This window comes from Carcharhinus amblyrhynchos, chromosome 34, assembly GCF_965287045.1.
Source record: "Carcharhinus amblyrhynchos chromosome 34, sCarAmb.v2.hapA, whole genome shotgun sequence".
NCBI lineage: Eukaryota > Metazoa > Chordata > Chondrichthyes > Carcharhiniformes > Carcharhinidae > Carcharhinus > Carcharhinus amblyrhynchos.
Genome location: NC_137357.1, coordinates 3,260,011 through 3,276,911, shown reverse-complemented (window position 1 = coordinate 3,276,911; position 16,901 = coordinate 3,260,011). Strand labels below are relative to the sequence as shown.

The following is a 16,901-nucleotide window of genomic DNA, read 5'->3' as shown; positions in this document are numbered from 1 at the left end:
GCCTCTGCGTTTCTTTTAAAAATGCACTCTTCGTTCTATGTCGCTTCTCCGTACCATTTCACACTGCATTACATTTACACTGCAATTAAGTTACTGCAAAAATCCCCTAGTCATCACACTCCTATCCAGATATACTGAGGGAGAATTTAGCACCCAACCAGCGCGTCTTTCGGATTGCAGGAGGAAACCAGAGCACTCGGAGGAAACTCACTCAGACACGGGGAGAATGTGCAGATTCCACACAGTGACCCAAGCCGGGAATCGAACCCAGGTCCCTGGCGCTGTGAAGCAGCAGTGCTAACCGCTGTGCCAAAGTGCTGCTATGATTTAGAATCATTGGGTGGGATTTTATGGCTTCGCTCATCTTGAAACCGTCAAATCCTGCCCAAAGTCAACAGATCTTTCCATCTTTCCTGCTCCGAGTCCTGTGGTAGGAAGGACGGTAAAATTCTGGTCATAGTCATGGGGAGGGATTTTCTGGCCTCACTCACCCAAAGCTGGAAAATCCAGCCCAAGGTCAACCTTTGCATGAACCATGTCCCATCTGTTACGAATCCCATGGTGGGTAGGACAAAAATTCCAGTGATAGAGATATGCAATGTGGAAACATGGCCCTTCAGCCTAACCAGCCCGTCCTAAACTGAACTGGTCCCATTGCCTCTTGTCCCATTTGGGCCCATATCCCTCAATCTTTCCCATCCATGTACCTGTCCACATGTCCTTTAAATGTTTTCATTGTACCTGTCCCTACCACCTCCCCTGACAACTCATATACCCGCCATCCTCTGTGAAAAAGTTGCCCCTCAGGTCCCTTTTCCCTTCTCACCTTCAACTTATGCCCTCTCGTTTTGGACTCCCTGGGGAAAAGACCTCGGCTATTCACCTTATCTCTGCTTCTCATGATTTTATAAACCCCTATAAGGTCACCCTTCATTCCCTTACGCTCCAGGAAAGAAAAGTCACTGTCTATCTCCTTTTAATTCAAACCTTCCTGTCCCAGTAACTTCCTTAAATCTTTTCTGCACCCTTTCCAGCTTAGTAACATCCTTCCTATAGTAGGATGACCAGAATTATATGTAGATCTCCAAATGTGGCCTTACCGATATCTTGTACAGTTGGAACAAAGTGCAACTCCTGTACTCAATGAAGGCAAGTGTGCTGAACGCCGCCTTCACCACTATGTCTACCTGTGACGCCACTTTCAAGGAACTATGTGTCTATGCCTCTTGGTCCCTCTGTCTGACAACACTCCCCAGGGACTTACCATTAACTGTGTAAGACCTGCCCTGGTTTGTCTTCCAAAACTCCTCGATGTCTTACACTTGTCTTATGTCCTCACTTTGTCTGTATCTGTCAGGTGTCTGCCCATTCCACCAGCCTTTCTATATCCTTTTGGAGTCTGTCACCATCCCCCTCAGAGTTTACAAGACTTCCAAGTCTTAAATCATCAAGTTTTGAAATTGGACCCTGAACTTCCATGTCTAGGATAACACAAATCAGGACTAACAGCGATCACTCTGTAGACAATTCCCCCAGTCAGAAAGAAATAAAACCTCCTGTACTTTGTGCTTCTAGAGGCCTGGATTAAATAATTAAACGTTTGCATATTGACATTCTGCTATGCTGAAGACTAATGATTCAAAAGTACCATATGGTCTGAAATAGGTTTTACTGATGTCTGGGGGATTTAATTGGAAATCAAATGGCCAACACATTTCCTGAGACTTCCTGCACCTCAATGTTTGGGACTATTTCTATGCTGTAACCAATATCAAAGAGGGACAATAATGTATCCTATTGCCAATGGTAGTGACTTCAAAGACAACAATTTTTAGGAACAACTCAAGAACTCAATTCTTAGTCTATTTGGCCCAACATGACCAACTGTTTTTGTGATATATTTATTTTCTTCTTAATTATCGCCAGGAATATCCAATTGCCCCATGAACCGATCTGTTGTGCCTATTTGTGAATGGCCCTTTAACTTATGGCAGAGCAGTTACATGGCTGCCTCACAGCGCCAGGGACCCAGCTTCGATTCCAGCTTTGGGTGACTGTCTGTGTGGAGTCTGCACGTTCTCCCCATGTCTGTGGGGTTTCCTCTGGGTGCTCTGGTTTCATAGAACACTACAGCACAAACAGGCCCTTCGGCCCACAAGTTGCTCCGATCATATCCATTCCTACCAGGCCTATCTATAACTCTCAATCCCATTAAATCCCATGTACTCATCCAGAAGTCTCTCAAAAGGCCCCAGCGAGTTCGCCTCTACCACCACCGGCAGCCGATTCCACTCACTCACAACCCTCTGAGTGAAAAACTTACCCCTGACATCTCCTCTGTACTTGCTCCCCAGCACCTTAAACCTGTGTCCTCTCATAGCGACCATTTCAGCCCTGGGAAATAGCCTCCGAGAATCCACCCTATCCGTACCTCTCAACATTTTATAAAACCTCTATCAGGTTGCCTCTCGACCTTCGTCTCTCTGGGGAGAAGAGACCTAGGTCCCTCGACCTAAGTTCATAAGGCATACCTCCCAATCCAGACAACATCCTTGTAAATCTCCTCTGCACCCTTTCAATAGCTTCCACGTACTTCCTGTAGTGAGGCGACCGGAATTGCGCACAGTACTCCCAAGTGGGGTCTGACCATGGTCTTTCCTCCCACAGTCGGAAAGATATGCTGGTTAGGTGCTAAATTCCCCCTCAGTGTACCCTGACCAGGTGCTGGAGTGTGGTAACTAGGGGATTTTTCACAGTAACTTCATTGCAGTGTTAATGTAAGCTGACTTGTGACATGAATAAAGAAATAAACTTTAAATACACCTTTAAATGGTTGTGTTACTCACGTAGTTATCCAGCCATTTCTTCAACGTAGTTTGTTGTTGAGGAGAAGGGTGTCGGGGAGAATTGGAAACATGAGGGTGATTCTCCCGAAAGTGCTGAATTGGTGGGACAACTGTACTAAATCTCGACTGTTTTCCATGGCCAAGAGGCACCATCCCCCCCCCCCCCCCCCCCCCCCCCCCGCCCCGCCGCCGCCGCCGCCACCGCCACCCTCCCATCTCCTGGGGTGGGGGGCTCCAATTGCCCCCACTTCATCCCAGCAAGGCCTCCCACTAGTTCTCTGAACGTTGGGAGCTAGTCTGAACCCCGTCAGAATGAAGTACTTCTGGCGGTTGGGAGATTTGATTGGGATCTGAAAGTTCCTGATAATGACCTGCTAAACATATTTAAAATACATTAAAACAATATTCAAATCATTTACCTGCCTTCCCACTTGTTTCCAGCGTCATCTGGTCTCCTACTATTCTCCAGCTCTGGGAGATATGCATGCATTCCTGGTGTCCCTGGATCAAGGCCGGAGACATGGGTCTCCCACCTCAACCAGACACAAAAGTCAGAGGTTGCGATGGGAAACTTGCAGCCTTGGTTTCCGATATTCATTTATCCCCAATCTCCCAGTTTAAGGATGGTGATTTTAAAATGAATGTCTCCTGCTTTGGGTTACAGATCGCTGGCGGTTTGGATACATACCTGAGTCCCTCTTGGTCTTGGAGCAGAGGGGAAGAGTGTCACACACAGCACTGGGCGTGAATTTCTTGTACAGCAGATCAGTGGTCCGTTTCCCAAAATCATTGATAAACTGGTTGCATTCCATTGAGTATTTATCTTGCAGGAGGGAACAGGTCTTACGGGTCGCTCTGAAGACAGCGCCCTGTAAATGCAAACATTTGAATCAGCAACACAAACTTCTCACTCAAACGCAACATTCTGTTTGTTTCTATGTGACCATCTGGATGTGTGAAACTCACACCTCTAACCAGCGCTCTCTCTAAGCTCACATGTGAAAGGCCACTTAGAGATCCTCACATTTGGTAGTTAGTGGTGATTGAAGCAAGAGAATCATCACACAAGGGGAGAAAATAGGTCTCAATAATAATGAAACAATAATCTCCCTCAATGTCAACAAAAAAGATAATAATCAACTTCATGAAGCATAAAGGAGAGCATGCCCCTGTCTACATCAACGGGGACAACACTATTGTTAAGAAAGTGCACCTCTACTTTCTCAGACGACTAATGAAATTTGGCATGTCCGCTATGATTCTTACCAACTTTTACAGATGCACCATAGAATTCTTTCTGGTTGTATCACAGCTTGGTATGGCTCCTGCTCTGCACAAGACTGCAAGAAACTGCAAAAGATTGTGAATGTAGCCCAGTCCATCACGCAAACCAACTTCCCATCCATTGGCTCAGTCTACACTTCCTGCTGCCTCGGGAAAAGCATGATGTGGGTATGCCGACTAAAACCTGGTGTTGTCAGACTTTTTACTCGGGAAAAGCAGCCAGCATAATCACGGACCCCACGTACCCCAGACATTCTCTCTTCCACCTTTTTTTTAAATCCAATCAAATCCAAGCCCAATTCAACAAGTTGAGACATTGCCGATCCAAGCTGACAAGACAGGGTGCTCACCTCCTGTCTTAGGCTTGATCTACATGATCCAAGTTGATTTGAGTAAGTATTGTACCCCCTCCAAGGCTTGATTTAATTTGCATCTCAGCCAAAAGGCTGCGATGCCGCTTTTAAAAATTGCTTCAAATGAAGCTAAAATGTAACCTAATGACTTCAACCAAGCTCAGCATGTTGATACTATACTTGATCTCAGCCAAAAGGCCAAGAAGTGAGGTCTGAGGTCATGTACCAACTGACTCAAGAACAGCTTCTCCCTTGCTGCTGTCAGACTTTTGAATGGACCTGCCTTGTATTAAGTTGATCTTTCTCTACACCCTAGCTATGACTGTAACACTACATTCTGCACTCTCTCCTTTTCTTCTCTAAAAATGACATGTTTTGTCTGTGTAGCGTGCAAGAAACAATACTTTTCACTCTGTTAATACATGTGACAATAATAAGTCAAATCAAAGGTTGAAAGACAGCAGAGCTATAGATAGAGACCCTCTTTACCCTACGTTGAATATCATGTTTCTAGTAAAGAATTTTTGTTTCGTGGCTCTATTTACTTGGTGCCATTTTGTCTACAACTAGCAGCCCACCTGCTGAGCATGCAGAAGCATAATCGATCCAAATTGTTGGAGTGTTTGTTTGAATCAGGGCTAACGCAGTTTTGTTATTTTTAGTGTTTCCCTCTGGGATTTTCAGAGTAGAGTTTTATTGACAGAAAAGAAATCATGTGACCGGGTGGAGCTGGGCTCACTTGCTGCTTTTAATCTTTACCAGGCGATAGTTTACTCACTCTCACTATCTCAAAAAGACAACAAGTCACAGGATAAAGACAAGGCATCACAGGGAGCAACAAGAGTTGGATGTGAGCCGAAAGCAAAGTGATAGCATGAAGAGGACATGTTCTCTCTTGTCTGACTCCCAAAAATCTCTCTCTCTGGAGATTGGAGTCTGGGACCTGCCTGAAAGTAGGTCTTCCCCTCCGAGGTTCTGCTTTTTTGTAGATGCGTATTTTTCTGGAGGCTGTTCGACGGGAGTCCGAAAATGCATGGTGGTGTGGTGGTTAGCACTGCTGCCTCTCAGCCCCAGGGACCTGGGATCGGTTCCCAGCTTGGGTCACTACCTGTGTGGAGTCTTCACGTTTTCCCTCCGTGTCTGTGTGAGTTTCCTCCAGGTGCTCCGGTTTTCTCCCACGGTCCAAAAGATGTGCTGGTTAGGTGCTAAATTCTCCTTCAGTGTATCCGAACAGGTGCCAGAATGTGGCAACTAGGGGATTTTCGCAGTAACTTAATCGCAGTGTTAAAAATTTTTAAAGTTTACTTATTAGTCACAAGTAAGGATAACATTAACGCTGCAATGAAGTTATTGTGAAATTCCCCTAGTCGCCACACTCGGCGCCTGCTCAGTTCAGTGCACCTAACCAGCACGTCTTTCAGACTGTGGGAGGAAACTGGAGTACACGGAGGACATCCACACAGACACAGGGAGAGAACATGCAGATTCCACATAGACAGTGACCCAAGTTGCAAATTGAACTCAGGTCCCTAGCGCTGTGAGGCAGCAGTGCTAACCACTGTGCTACCATGCTGCCCTAATGTAATCCTACTTGTTACACTAATAAATCAACTAAACTAAATTTCTGAAACTTGCATTTCCCACTGCTGCAGCAGGGGTTAAGGCAGCCTGCTTGACTATTGTGACTTGTTGCCTTGTAGAACAGGCATCCACAGGGGTCCTGAGGCCTGAAGGACCTTTGGTTACTGTGGACTTTCTGTTGTGGGGAAACTGCTCCTTCAGCAATCGCAGGGAATGAAGCTGAAGGGGTCATGGGAGGTTTGGAAGGGTCAAACAGAGGAGGTGTCCAACAATCAGTCCTCCTCCTTTTGATTACCTGAGGACTCCTGCCTGACTTCTCAGGAAAAGGGACACCTGGGGAGGCAAGGGAATATCCCTTCCCTGTTTTGCGTAGCCATTACCAAAGCTCACGCATGGCTGCAGTGAAGCTTGCAAACAGATCTCTGGCAGGAACAGGGTATGCTGCTGAAGGTTCTCCATGGCATTCCCCATCCTTCCCATGAAGGCCAAATTGCACCCACTCTGTCAGCACCAATTTCACAGATACCCTTAACAGAATAGTGCACAAGGTGGGGGAGTTTACTGCGGCACGGTGGCACAGTGGTCAACACTGCTGCCTCACAGCACCAGGGATCCGGGTTCGATTCCTGGCTTCAGTCACTGCCGGAGTGAAGTCTGCATGTTCTCCCTGTGTCTGCGTGGGTTTCCTCCGGGTGCTCCGGTTTCCTCCTACACTCTAAAGATGTGGAGGTTAGTTGGATTGGCCATGCTAAATTGTCTTAGTGTCCAGAGATGCATGGGTTAGTGGGGTAAATGCATGGAGTTATGAAGTAGAGCCTGGGAGGGATTGTTGTCAGTGCAGGCTCGATGGGCCAAATGGCCTCCTTCTGCACTGTAGAGATTCTGTGACTCTGTAGGGCTTCTACCTCTGCCCGGTGTTTCCGCTTCTTGCAGCTTCCCCAGCATTTTGTGGACGGCTCATCTTGTCATCCAACTTGGGCTTTGCAGATGCCTCTACCCCCCAGCATTTGAGTTGGTTTACTCTTGTCACATGTATCAGGATACAGTGAAAAGTATTGTTTGATTTATTATTGTCACAAGTATCGGGATGCAGTGAAAAGTATTGTTTCTTGCACGCTATACAGACAAAGCATACTGTTCATAGAGAGGGAAAGGAGAGAGTGCAGAACGTTGTGTTACAATCAAAGAACAACTTAATGTAAGATAGGATCATTCAAAAGTCTGATGGCAACAGGGAAGAAGCTGTTCTTGAGGCGGTTGGTACGTGACCTCAGACTTTTGTGTCTTTTTCCCGATGGAGGAAGGTGGAAGAGAGAACATCTGGAGTGTGGGGGGTCCTTGATTACACTGGCTGCTTTTCCCGAGGCAGCAGGAAGTGTAGACAGAGTCAGTGGATGGAAAGCTGATTTGTTTGAGGGATTGGGCTACATTCACAACCTTTTGTAGTTTCTTGCGGTCTTGTGCAGACCAAGAGCCATACCAAGCTTGATACATCAGAAAGGATGCTTTCTATGGTGCATCTGTGTCAAATGATTGCTGCTCTGCAGTTGGTAATAAAGGGTTCTGGAGCAGTACCTGCCATAGCAATGATCCAAGCAGATAGAAGGACAAGATTCACGGAGGCATGTCACTTGTGGTGCTTGCTACTACTGTCTTACACTTCATCCCACCCACCCTTCCTGCTTCCAGCCACCCCCAACAAGAAGACAGCATCTGAGATCTCTTTATGGAAGGGAGAGTGCCTCCCAGTGGTATTTCCAACGACAGAAAAACGGACAACGCTGGGGCGAGGAGGTATCACCTGTTCTACTCACAGAGGATACCTTTGTCACTGAGCTCCATGTCCCCTCTACCACTCAGCGAGGTGAGTGTGAGGGACTTGAGGATTCAGTTACACTGGCCACTGGGGGGCTAATGAGGTCACTCGTGTTGACATGATTGCAAGGCCAATCTCCTCACCTCTGCCCTGGGCGCTGATCCTTTCTGGACCCTCTTCTCCCATACAGAGTCGACCTGCTAGTTGGGTCTCCACGTTTCGTTCTCCCAACTTCTTTGAGAAGAACTTCCGAGGATGTTGCACCAAATTGGGAGGTTGGAAACTCCCGGGGATTAGCAGACATCTGCTCCCTTCGACTTGAGTACGTTGATGTCTGGGCATGATTGATATGGTGCATGCTATTCAACACACCCCCTCGTGCAATACAGCAGTCAACCCTGAGTGCATAACTCATTGGGTCAGCACCAAACAATAGGGCATCCCTGCTACCAGCCTGGGAAACACCCCAGGTTTCCACTCCCATCAAGAGCCCCAGCCGCCATGGTGGATTCACAGGATTTGTGCTTCAGACTTCTTTATTTGATTCAGAGGCACTGACCCACCTCATTTTTGCATTCAGGACTTTGAGTCCCAGAATTAAGTCACAGAGTCATAGAAGATTACAGCATGGAAACAGACCCTTCGGCCCAATTTGTCCAGGACCCCCTTTTCCTTTAAACCCCTAAGCTAGTCCCAATTGCCTGCATTTGGCCCACGTTCCTCTATACCCATCTTACCCATGTAACTGCCTCTGGCAGCTTGTTCCAAACACTCACCAACCTCTGTGTGAAAATATTGCCCCTCGACCCTTTTGTATCTCTCCCCCTGACCTTAAACCTATGCCTTCTAGTTTTAGACTCCCCTAATTTCAGCTCTTTATTTGGTTCAGATACAGTGACCCACCTTATTCTTCTTTTTGGGTAATAATTTCTTCAATTTCTTCACAACAAGCTGACAGAAGTCACATGTTAACGCACCTTCAGGAAGTGGACGCTGTTCAATGGAAACAAAACATCAGTTGTACATTTGTAACCATGATACTGAAATGGAGAAGCTGGCTTGCGCTGGGAATGGAATAATTTCTGCTATCTCTAACCAGCACGCCCAACTCCCAACCTAAGATGCAGAGTAAAGCTCCATCTATCCTGTTCCATCAGTGCGTCTCAACACTAACCTCAGACAACCTTCTTTCATCTACACCAGTGTCATTTTTTTAGATTTCTCCTGCCATTCTTATCCTGTGACCTCTATGGTTGATGGCCAGTTTGATGCCAAATTAGAGGCACATTTCATTACCCTGCAGGCCCAATTTTTTAGTCATTCATGGGACATAGGTGTTGCTGGCTGGCCAGCATTTATTGCCCATTCCTAGTTGCCCATGGGCAGCTGAGCGTCATAGAAATCATAGAACCCTACAGTGCAGAAAGAGGCCCTTCAGCCCATCGAATCTGCACTGAACACAATCCCACTCAGGCCCTGCCCCATATCCTACATATTATATCCACTAATCCTGCTAACCTATACATCCCTGGACACTAAGACGCAATTTCTTAGCATTGCCAATCAACCTAACCTGCACATCTTTGGACTGTGGGAGGAAACCGGAGTACCTGGAGGAAACCCATGCAGACACGAGGAGAACATGCAAACACAGACAGTGACCCAAGCTGGGAATCAAACCTAGGACCCTGGAGCTGTGAAGCAGCAGTGCTAACCACTGTGCTACTGTGCCACACTTTGCTGTGCACAGCCACACATTGCTGTGACTCTGGACTCACAAATAGGCCAGACCAGGTAAGGATGGCAGATTTCCTTCCCTGAAGGACATTAGTGAACCAGATCGGCTTTTCGAACAATCGACAATGGTTTTGTGGTCATCAGTAGATTCTTAATCCCAGATTTTTTTTTATTGAGTATAAATTCCAGCATTTACTGTGGTGGCATTTAAACCCGGGTCCCCAGAGCGTGAGAGTCAACCACATTGCTGTGGATCTGGAGTCACATGTAGGCCAGACCAGGTAAGGGCGCAGATTTCCTATTCTGAAAGACGTTAGTGAACCAGATGGGTTTTTCTGACAATCGACAATGATTTCACGGTCATCAGTAGATTCTTAATTCACCACCTGCCATGGTGGGATTCGAACCTGGGTCCCCATATGATTTTCTGGATTAATAGTTTAGCGATAATATCATTAGGCAGCTCCATTTGGGATGAGACTGGCCCTGCCAAAACTCATTCCACCTTCACCTTTTTACACACTCCTGTTTATCTTTGCAGTCTGGACTGGATTGAAACTCACCCCCAGGTGTGAAGGGGCTGGGATTATATCTGGGCATTTCACAATGAAAGATTTCTTTCCTCCTTTGCAATTTGGAGATGGCTTTGGGTACGTTGTTCCGAATACAGTGAGAATTGATGCTGCCAATCTCTGCACGTATTTACTGTATGTAATTAAAGTATAGTTTGACCTTTTTTTAGAGATATCAAGGTACTTGAGTTCCCATAACAGATCAATATATTTCTAACATTTTGCCAGCAATTCTAGTTTTGTAATGAAAGTGGTCTTAATAGGTTTCAGTGTCGTCCATTCTAGGCTTTCCTCACAGAAACTAATCATTCAATTAACAGAACAATATTTGACAACCTCTCTAGCCCCCGTCCCTCCCACCTCCAGCTCCCAACAACCCCCTCCTATAGTTCCAGATACAAGAACATAGAAGAAATAGAAGCAGGATAGACCGCCAGAACCTTCAAGCCTGACCCAATCAATGGCTGATCTATGCTGGCCTCAGCTCCTTTTCTGTGTCGTTTCCCCATAGCCTCTATTCCTTGATCTATCAAATGTTTATCCATCTCCACTTTGAATACATCTAATGATCCAGCCTCCACTACTCTTTGGGGCAAGAATTCCAGAGGTTCACTACCCTCTGTGAGAAGAGATTTCTATGCACCTCAGTTTTAAATGACCGGTCCTTGATCTTGTCGCCATGTCCCCTTGTTTGAGACTTTCCCACAAGTGAAAACATCTCACCTTCTACCATATCAAGCCCGCTCAGGATCTTACATGTTTGAATAAGGTCACGTCTCACCCTTCTAAACTCTGAGGAATATAGACCCAGACTATTTAGCCTCTCTTGTTAGGATAACCCTCTCATCTCAGGAATTAGCCTGGTGAATCTTCTTCCGACTATGTCCAATGCTACTAAATCCTTTTTTAGGTAAGGGGACCAGAACTACACAGTGTTCCTGGTGAGGCCTCACCAACACCCTGCACAATTACTACAAAATCTCCCTATGTTCGAACTCCAGTTGTTCCGCAGTAAAGATCAAGATGCTGTTTGCCTTCTTAACCACTTGTTGGACCTGTCTGCTCACATTTTGTGAATCATGTACTAGAACACCCAAATCCCTCTGTCCTTCACTCATCTGCAGTCTCTCTCCATTTAGATAATAACTTGCCCTTTGCTTCCTCTGACTAGAAGCCATGACCTCACACTTGCCCACATTAAACTCCATTTACCAGGTTTTCGCCCAGTCGCCCAATTTATTGATGTCCCTTTGTAGACATATCATCAGCAAATTTATACATCTTACATTCTGTTCCTTCCTCCAGCTCATGAATGTAAATTGCGATTTACATTGCAATTGCAAACAGAGATCTGATCCCTGCAGTAATCCATGAGATAGTAGCGATCTTACCTGGCCCTTTTTGCTGCCTGCAGTGTCATTCCGAGAACCACTTGCCATACCTGGCACACCCTCAGGGAAGACCTGAGGGCGAAATTTCTTTGGCCGGGCCCTGCAAAGGCCAAGGGCAGCACACAGCACATCCGGCTTCTGGTGGCAACCAAAAAGAGAGAGGACATTTGGACGTGAGACACACTTTGCACTGAACAGTTCCCTATTCCTTTTAGAACTTCAGCTCTCCCTACAATATCATTTCCTGTTGGAAAGGAGTCTGATTGTGCAGAGGGCTGTCAAAATATTATTCTGTCTTTTTCCCCTTCACAATTAGCCTGGAGTTTAAATGTAGAATTTGGTCTATTATTGCATATTTTATGACATACATGTGTGGGAGATACCACAGATTGTTCTCCTGTCGACCATTGTTTGTCTTTTTGGAATAGGGTTATGCAAGGTGACCCCATCTAGTGACAGATGGATTAACAATTCTAAAGAACAAAGAACAATACAGCACAGGAACAGGCCCTTCGCTCACCGAGCCTGTGCCAATTCACAGTTTCTATCCCCCCATTCACCTCCTGTCCATGTGTCTGTCAAGATACACCTTGAACATTGCTAATGTGCCTGCTTCCACTATCTCCATTGGCAGTGTGTTTCAGGCACTCTTCACTGTGTGAAAAACTTTCCTTGCATTTCTCCCCAAACATATCACCTCTCACCTTAAACTTGTGCCCTCTTGTAATTGACACTTCCGCCCTGGGGAAAAAGCCTCTGACTGTCCACCCTGTCTGCGCCTCCCATAATTTTGTAGACCTCTATCAGGTTTCCCCTCAACCTCCGCCTTTCTAGTGTAAACAATCCTCGTTTATCCAACTACTTCTCATACCTAAAACTTTTACAGATACGCCATAGAAATCATTCTTTCTGGTTGTATCACAGCTTGGCATGGCTCCTGCAATCCTTCCTTAGATACGGGGCCCAAAATTGCTCACAATATTCCAAATGTGGTCTGACCAGAGCCTTTTAAAGCGTCAGCTGTACATCTCTGCTCTTGTATTGAAGTCCTCTCAAAGGCCTTGATTCAGCAATTGTCACCTTAGTCTCCATTAAAGATTCCTCACTAAGATGCACGTATATTTGGAGGGACACTCATGGCAACCTGTCTCATGCATCGGCATTGCCAGTTTTAGGAACCAATGCCAGAACGACCAAGGCTAGTGAACACAGGTTACTCCATGCTGATATGTCAGTATGTAGAAGTTATTAACTCATTTTGAAAACATCTCAAGCAAAGTGTTTGACACATTTCCCTGACATCGCAAATGACATCACAAGTAACTATCATGAATCAGTTAAATATCTCTAATGTGAGACTCTAAGAGAACAAGAACTTCGCTGATAACAAAAGCTTCTTCCTCTTGGGTAATCCCTCAGTCCAGGATGACTTGCTTCTGTGCTGAAAATGAGCAGTTAGATCACTGGATGGTTCAGTGGAAGACCCTGCCATAGGTAGTGGAGAAGATGGTGGCTGGAGGAGTGGGTAGGGTGTCTGTGTGGCCACACCTTTTTTTAAGTTTATAAAAGTTTATTTATTAATCACAAGTAGGCTTACATTAACACGGCAATGAAGTTACTGTGAAAATCCCCTAGGTGCCTGTTTGGGTACACTGAGGGAGAATTTAGCACCTAACCAAGCACGTCTTTCGGACTGTGGGAGGAAACTGGAGCATCCGGAGGAAACCCACGCAGACACAGGGAGAACTTGCAAACTCTACACAGACAGTGACCCAAGCTGGGAATCGAACCTGGGTCCCTGATGCAGTGCTAACCACTGTGCCACCATGCCCCCTCATCAATGTGTTTCTTTCACTATCAACGTTTATCTTCAACTTGTTCTGGGCGGTGAAACTCGGAGTTCACTTCCTTCTAACATGCCTTTTCTCCACTTGGGGTCGGTCTTGGGCCAGGAAGTCCCAGATGTTGGTGAGGATGTTGCTCTTTGTCAAGGAAGCTTTATCCTTGAAGCATTTCCTCTGCTACCCTGGGGCAGGTTTGCAGTGTTGCCATGTCAAAACTCCGAGTGGAGCATTTGTTTCGGAATGTCACTACGTGGATGAAGTGGCACATCCAGAAAAAACTTTTTTTTTTTAACTTATTTGTGGGACATGGGTGCCGTTGGCTGGCCAGCATTTATTGCCCATCCCTAGCTGCCTGAGGGCAGTTGAGAGTTAACCAATTGCTGTGGCTGTGGAGTCACATGTAGGCCAGACTGGGTAAGGACGGCAGATTTCCTTCCCTAAAGGGACATTAGTGAACCAGAAGGGTTTTTCCGACAATCGACAATGGTTTCATGGTCATCAGTAGATTCTTAATTTCAGATATTTTTAAAATTGAATTCAAATTCCAATGTGGCGGGATTCGAACCCGGATCTCCAGAACATTAGTTGAGTTTCTGGATTAATAATCTAGCAATTATACCACTAGGCCATCACCTCTCTTGCTCAATGCCTTGACACCATGGTTAATGCATAAGTAATCAGCATCTAAGTGAGAATCAGGCGCAACTTCCAGCCAAAGCGCCAAACCTGATCCCTGTTTAGCCCCGTTTAAAATGAAAAATTCTACTGAATGTCAGAATATAGACCTGAAATGGTTGAATCAGTACGCCTACTACTGAAGCCTACTGTATACATACTCAAAGTAGAAAATGGAGAGATGCTTTTGAAACTGCTTGATGTTATATTTGCAGATAGAAGCCATCATTTTTTCATTTGGTTTCCAACTCTGGAGAGGGAGAACAGAGTGTTTACATGGAATGATGTCTAGAAATTTGACTAATCCCCTCTGAATAAGACCTTGGAATTGTTTTCATCTAACTGAATACATAGAACAGTACCAGCACAGGAACAAGCCCTTCGGCCTATCATGTTGTGCTGAACATAGCGCCAAATTAAACTCATCCTTTCTGCCTGCCTTTGCTCCATATCTCTCTATTTCTTGTACATTCATATGCTTATCTAAAAACCCCTTAAACTACACCCCCCTCTACCATATCTGCCCATCACCACCCCGGCAATGCGTTCCACACACCTATCACTCTGTGTAAACAAACTTACCCTCTCACATCTCCTCTGAACTTTTCCCCTTTCACTTTCAATGCGTGTCCCCTAGTATTTCAACTCTAGGAAAAAACTTCTGACTGTCAACCCGATCTAAGCGTCTCATAATTTTACAAAATACTATCAGGTCTCCCCTCAGCCTCCGCCATTCCAGAGAAAACAACCCTAATTTGTCCAGCCTCTCCTTATAGCTCATACCCTCTAACCCAGGCAGCATCCTGGTAAACCTCTTCTGCACCCTCTCCAAAGCCTCCACATCCTTCCTGTCATCTGGTGACCAGAATGTAGGCAGATATGATTATGGTGTAATAACTGAGAGACAGCATCTGCAACTGCGCTGCACTGAAACAGTAGGCTGATTTTGTGCTCAGATATTTAGGTAACCTTTGAACCCAAACCATTCAGCCTTGAGAGAGCGAAATACTGGAGAATTGTCAGTGCTGTATTGTTTTCAGGAGAGCCAGAGGAGATCAGTAAACCCCAGTCCATTTGAACTGCAGCATCGTCTGAGCTCTGTGTGCTTTTTTTTTTGGGCGACTTACAAGTCGAATCTTACCTGACTGTGCTAAAGAACTCTTGATGAGCTTAAAATTCACCAGCAGGGGGAGTGGATGGGGCCTAAATCACCCAAAAGCAGCTGATAGCAGCAGAAGGCACCATTGCGCATGTGTAGGTTTCTGTGCGCTGTGCACTTGGCTTACCCCACCCAACAGTAAGATCGTCCCCACCCCAGTTTTAACAATTGATTCTCAGAGGAAAAGTCCCCACAAAGCTCCTGCCGTAACTCTATCACAGCGAGCAATGAATCTCATGCACGTTCAGCCACTCTAACAGACTTACCATCTTTTTTTTGAGGAAGCGATTGATTATATTTGGGTAGGAATCAACAGTGGCCTTACACTGGTCTTCAAATTCTTGGATCAGGATCGAACGACAACCTTCATGCAAAACATTTTTCACCGCTTCCTGAAAAAAGAGAGAGGAATTAGCCAATCAATAGGCACGGTACAGACGAAGGCAAAGAAGCGCAATTATCTTTCTTCCAAAGGGGCTATAGGGATAGAAAATAATAACATGATTCAACGAAGTGACTTTGATCGTTATGTCTCCTTAGTCCAGCAAGGGCGGCAAGGTGGCACAGTGGTTAGTGCTGCTGTATCACAGTGCCAGGGACCGGGTTTGATTCTGGCCTTGGATCACTGTCCTTCTGGAGTTTGCACATTCTCTCCATGTCTGCGTGGATTTCCTCTGGGTGCTCCAGTTTCTTCCCACGCTCAAAAGATGTGTGGGTTAGGTGGATTGGCCATGCTAAATTGTCCCTTAGTGTCCAAAGGTATTCAGGTAAGGGGGATTGGCCCTTGATGTCCAACAATGTGTAATTTAGGTAGGTTGGCTATGCTAAATTACTCCTTACTGTCCAAAGATGTGCATATTAGGTGGATTGGCCACATTAAAGTTGACCCTTGTGTCAGGGGGATTAGTTGGGTAAATATATGGGGTTATGGGAATAGGGCCTGGGTGGGATTGAGGTCAGTGAAAATTCGATGGACTGAGTGGCCACCAGCACAGTAGGGATTCTCGGATGAAGCTCTTCTCCCAGTGATGGACATAATTTGACTCTTTTAATAAGAAAATCCTATTTTTTTTAACAAACAAAATGAAGATTTGGATAGATTTCCATAGAGATAGGGAATGTGCAATGTGTACACAGCATCAACACAAGACACCCAATGCAGTCTACAATGGAAAATGTATCTGAGACATTAGCGATCCATTTGATTAATTGACTTGTATAGACACTTTGTTTCTGTAAAGATTTGCTACACTTCACACCAGCACAAAAAGCACAGGGAATACATTGAAACTTATGATGCACAATGCAGTTTAACTAGTGAAAAAACATATTGTATATTTCTGCATTGCCCTGGCCGATTCCTGGAACTTATCCAGGCAGGGGTGTCCTGTCTGTGGGCTTGTCGTTAATCCTCACTGACAGATCTACTCAGAGTAAGAACAGGCAGAGGGAAGCCACTGGGTTCACTGGGACTGGAGGTCTGGAGTGCATTTGTTTCAATGCAAGGAGGTAAGGCAAATGAACTGAGAGCCTAGATTACAGCATGGAATTATGATGTTATTGCAATTACAGGGATAGGAAGGGGAAGTTTTTCACACGGTGGGTGCCTGGAACGTGCTGCCAGAGGAGGCGATGGAAGCAGG

General features: G+C 45.6%; 1 protein-coding gene and 1 pseudogene across 1 annotated transcript in view; both read right to left on the bottom strand.

Annotated features, from left to right (window-relative positions):
- Nucleotides 1–16,901, bottom strand: part of LOC145361402 (prosaposin-like) — a 41,471-nt gene that overhangs the window by 13,442 nt on the left and 11,128 nt on the right. Inside the window, exons 4-7 of the mRNA XM_080217119.1 lie at nucleotides 15,525–15,650; nucleotides 11,581–11,718; nucleotides 8,784–8,873; nucleotides 3,535–3,715 (exon numbers count right to left, since the gene is read on the bottom strand). Coding sequence (XP_080073245.1) covers nucleotides 3,535–3,715; nucleotides 8,784–8,873; nucleotides 11,581–11,718; nucleotides 15,525–15,650 — 535 coding nt within the window. The remainder of the gene's footprint in view (nucleotides 1–3,534; nucleotides 3,716–8,783; nucleotides 8,874–11,580; nucleotides 11,719–15,524; nucleotides 15,651–16,901) is intronic.
- On the bottom strand, nucleotides 4,552–4,693 carry LOC145361463 (U2 spliceosomal RNA; annotated as a pseudogene).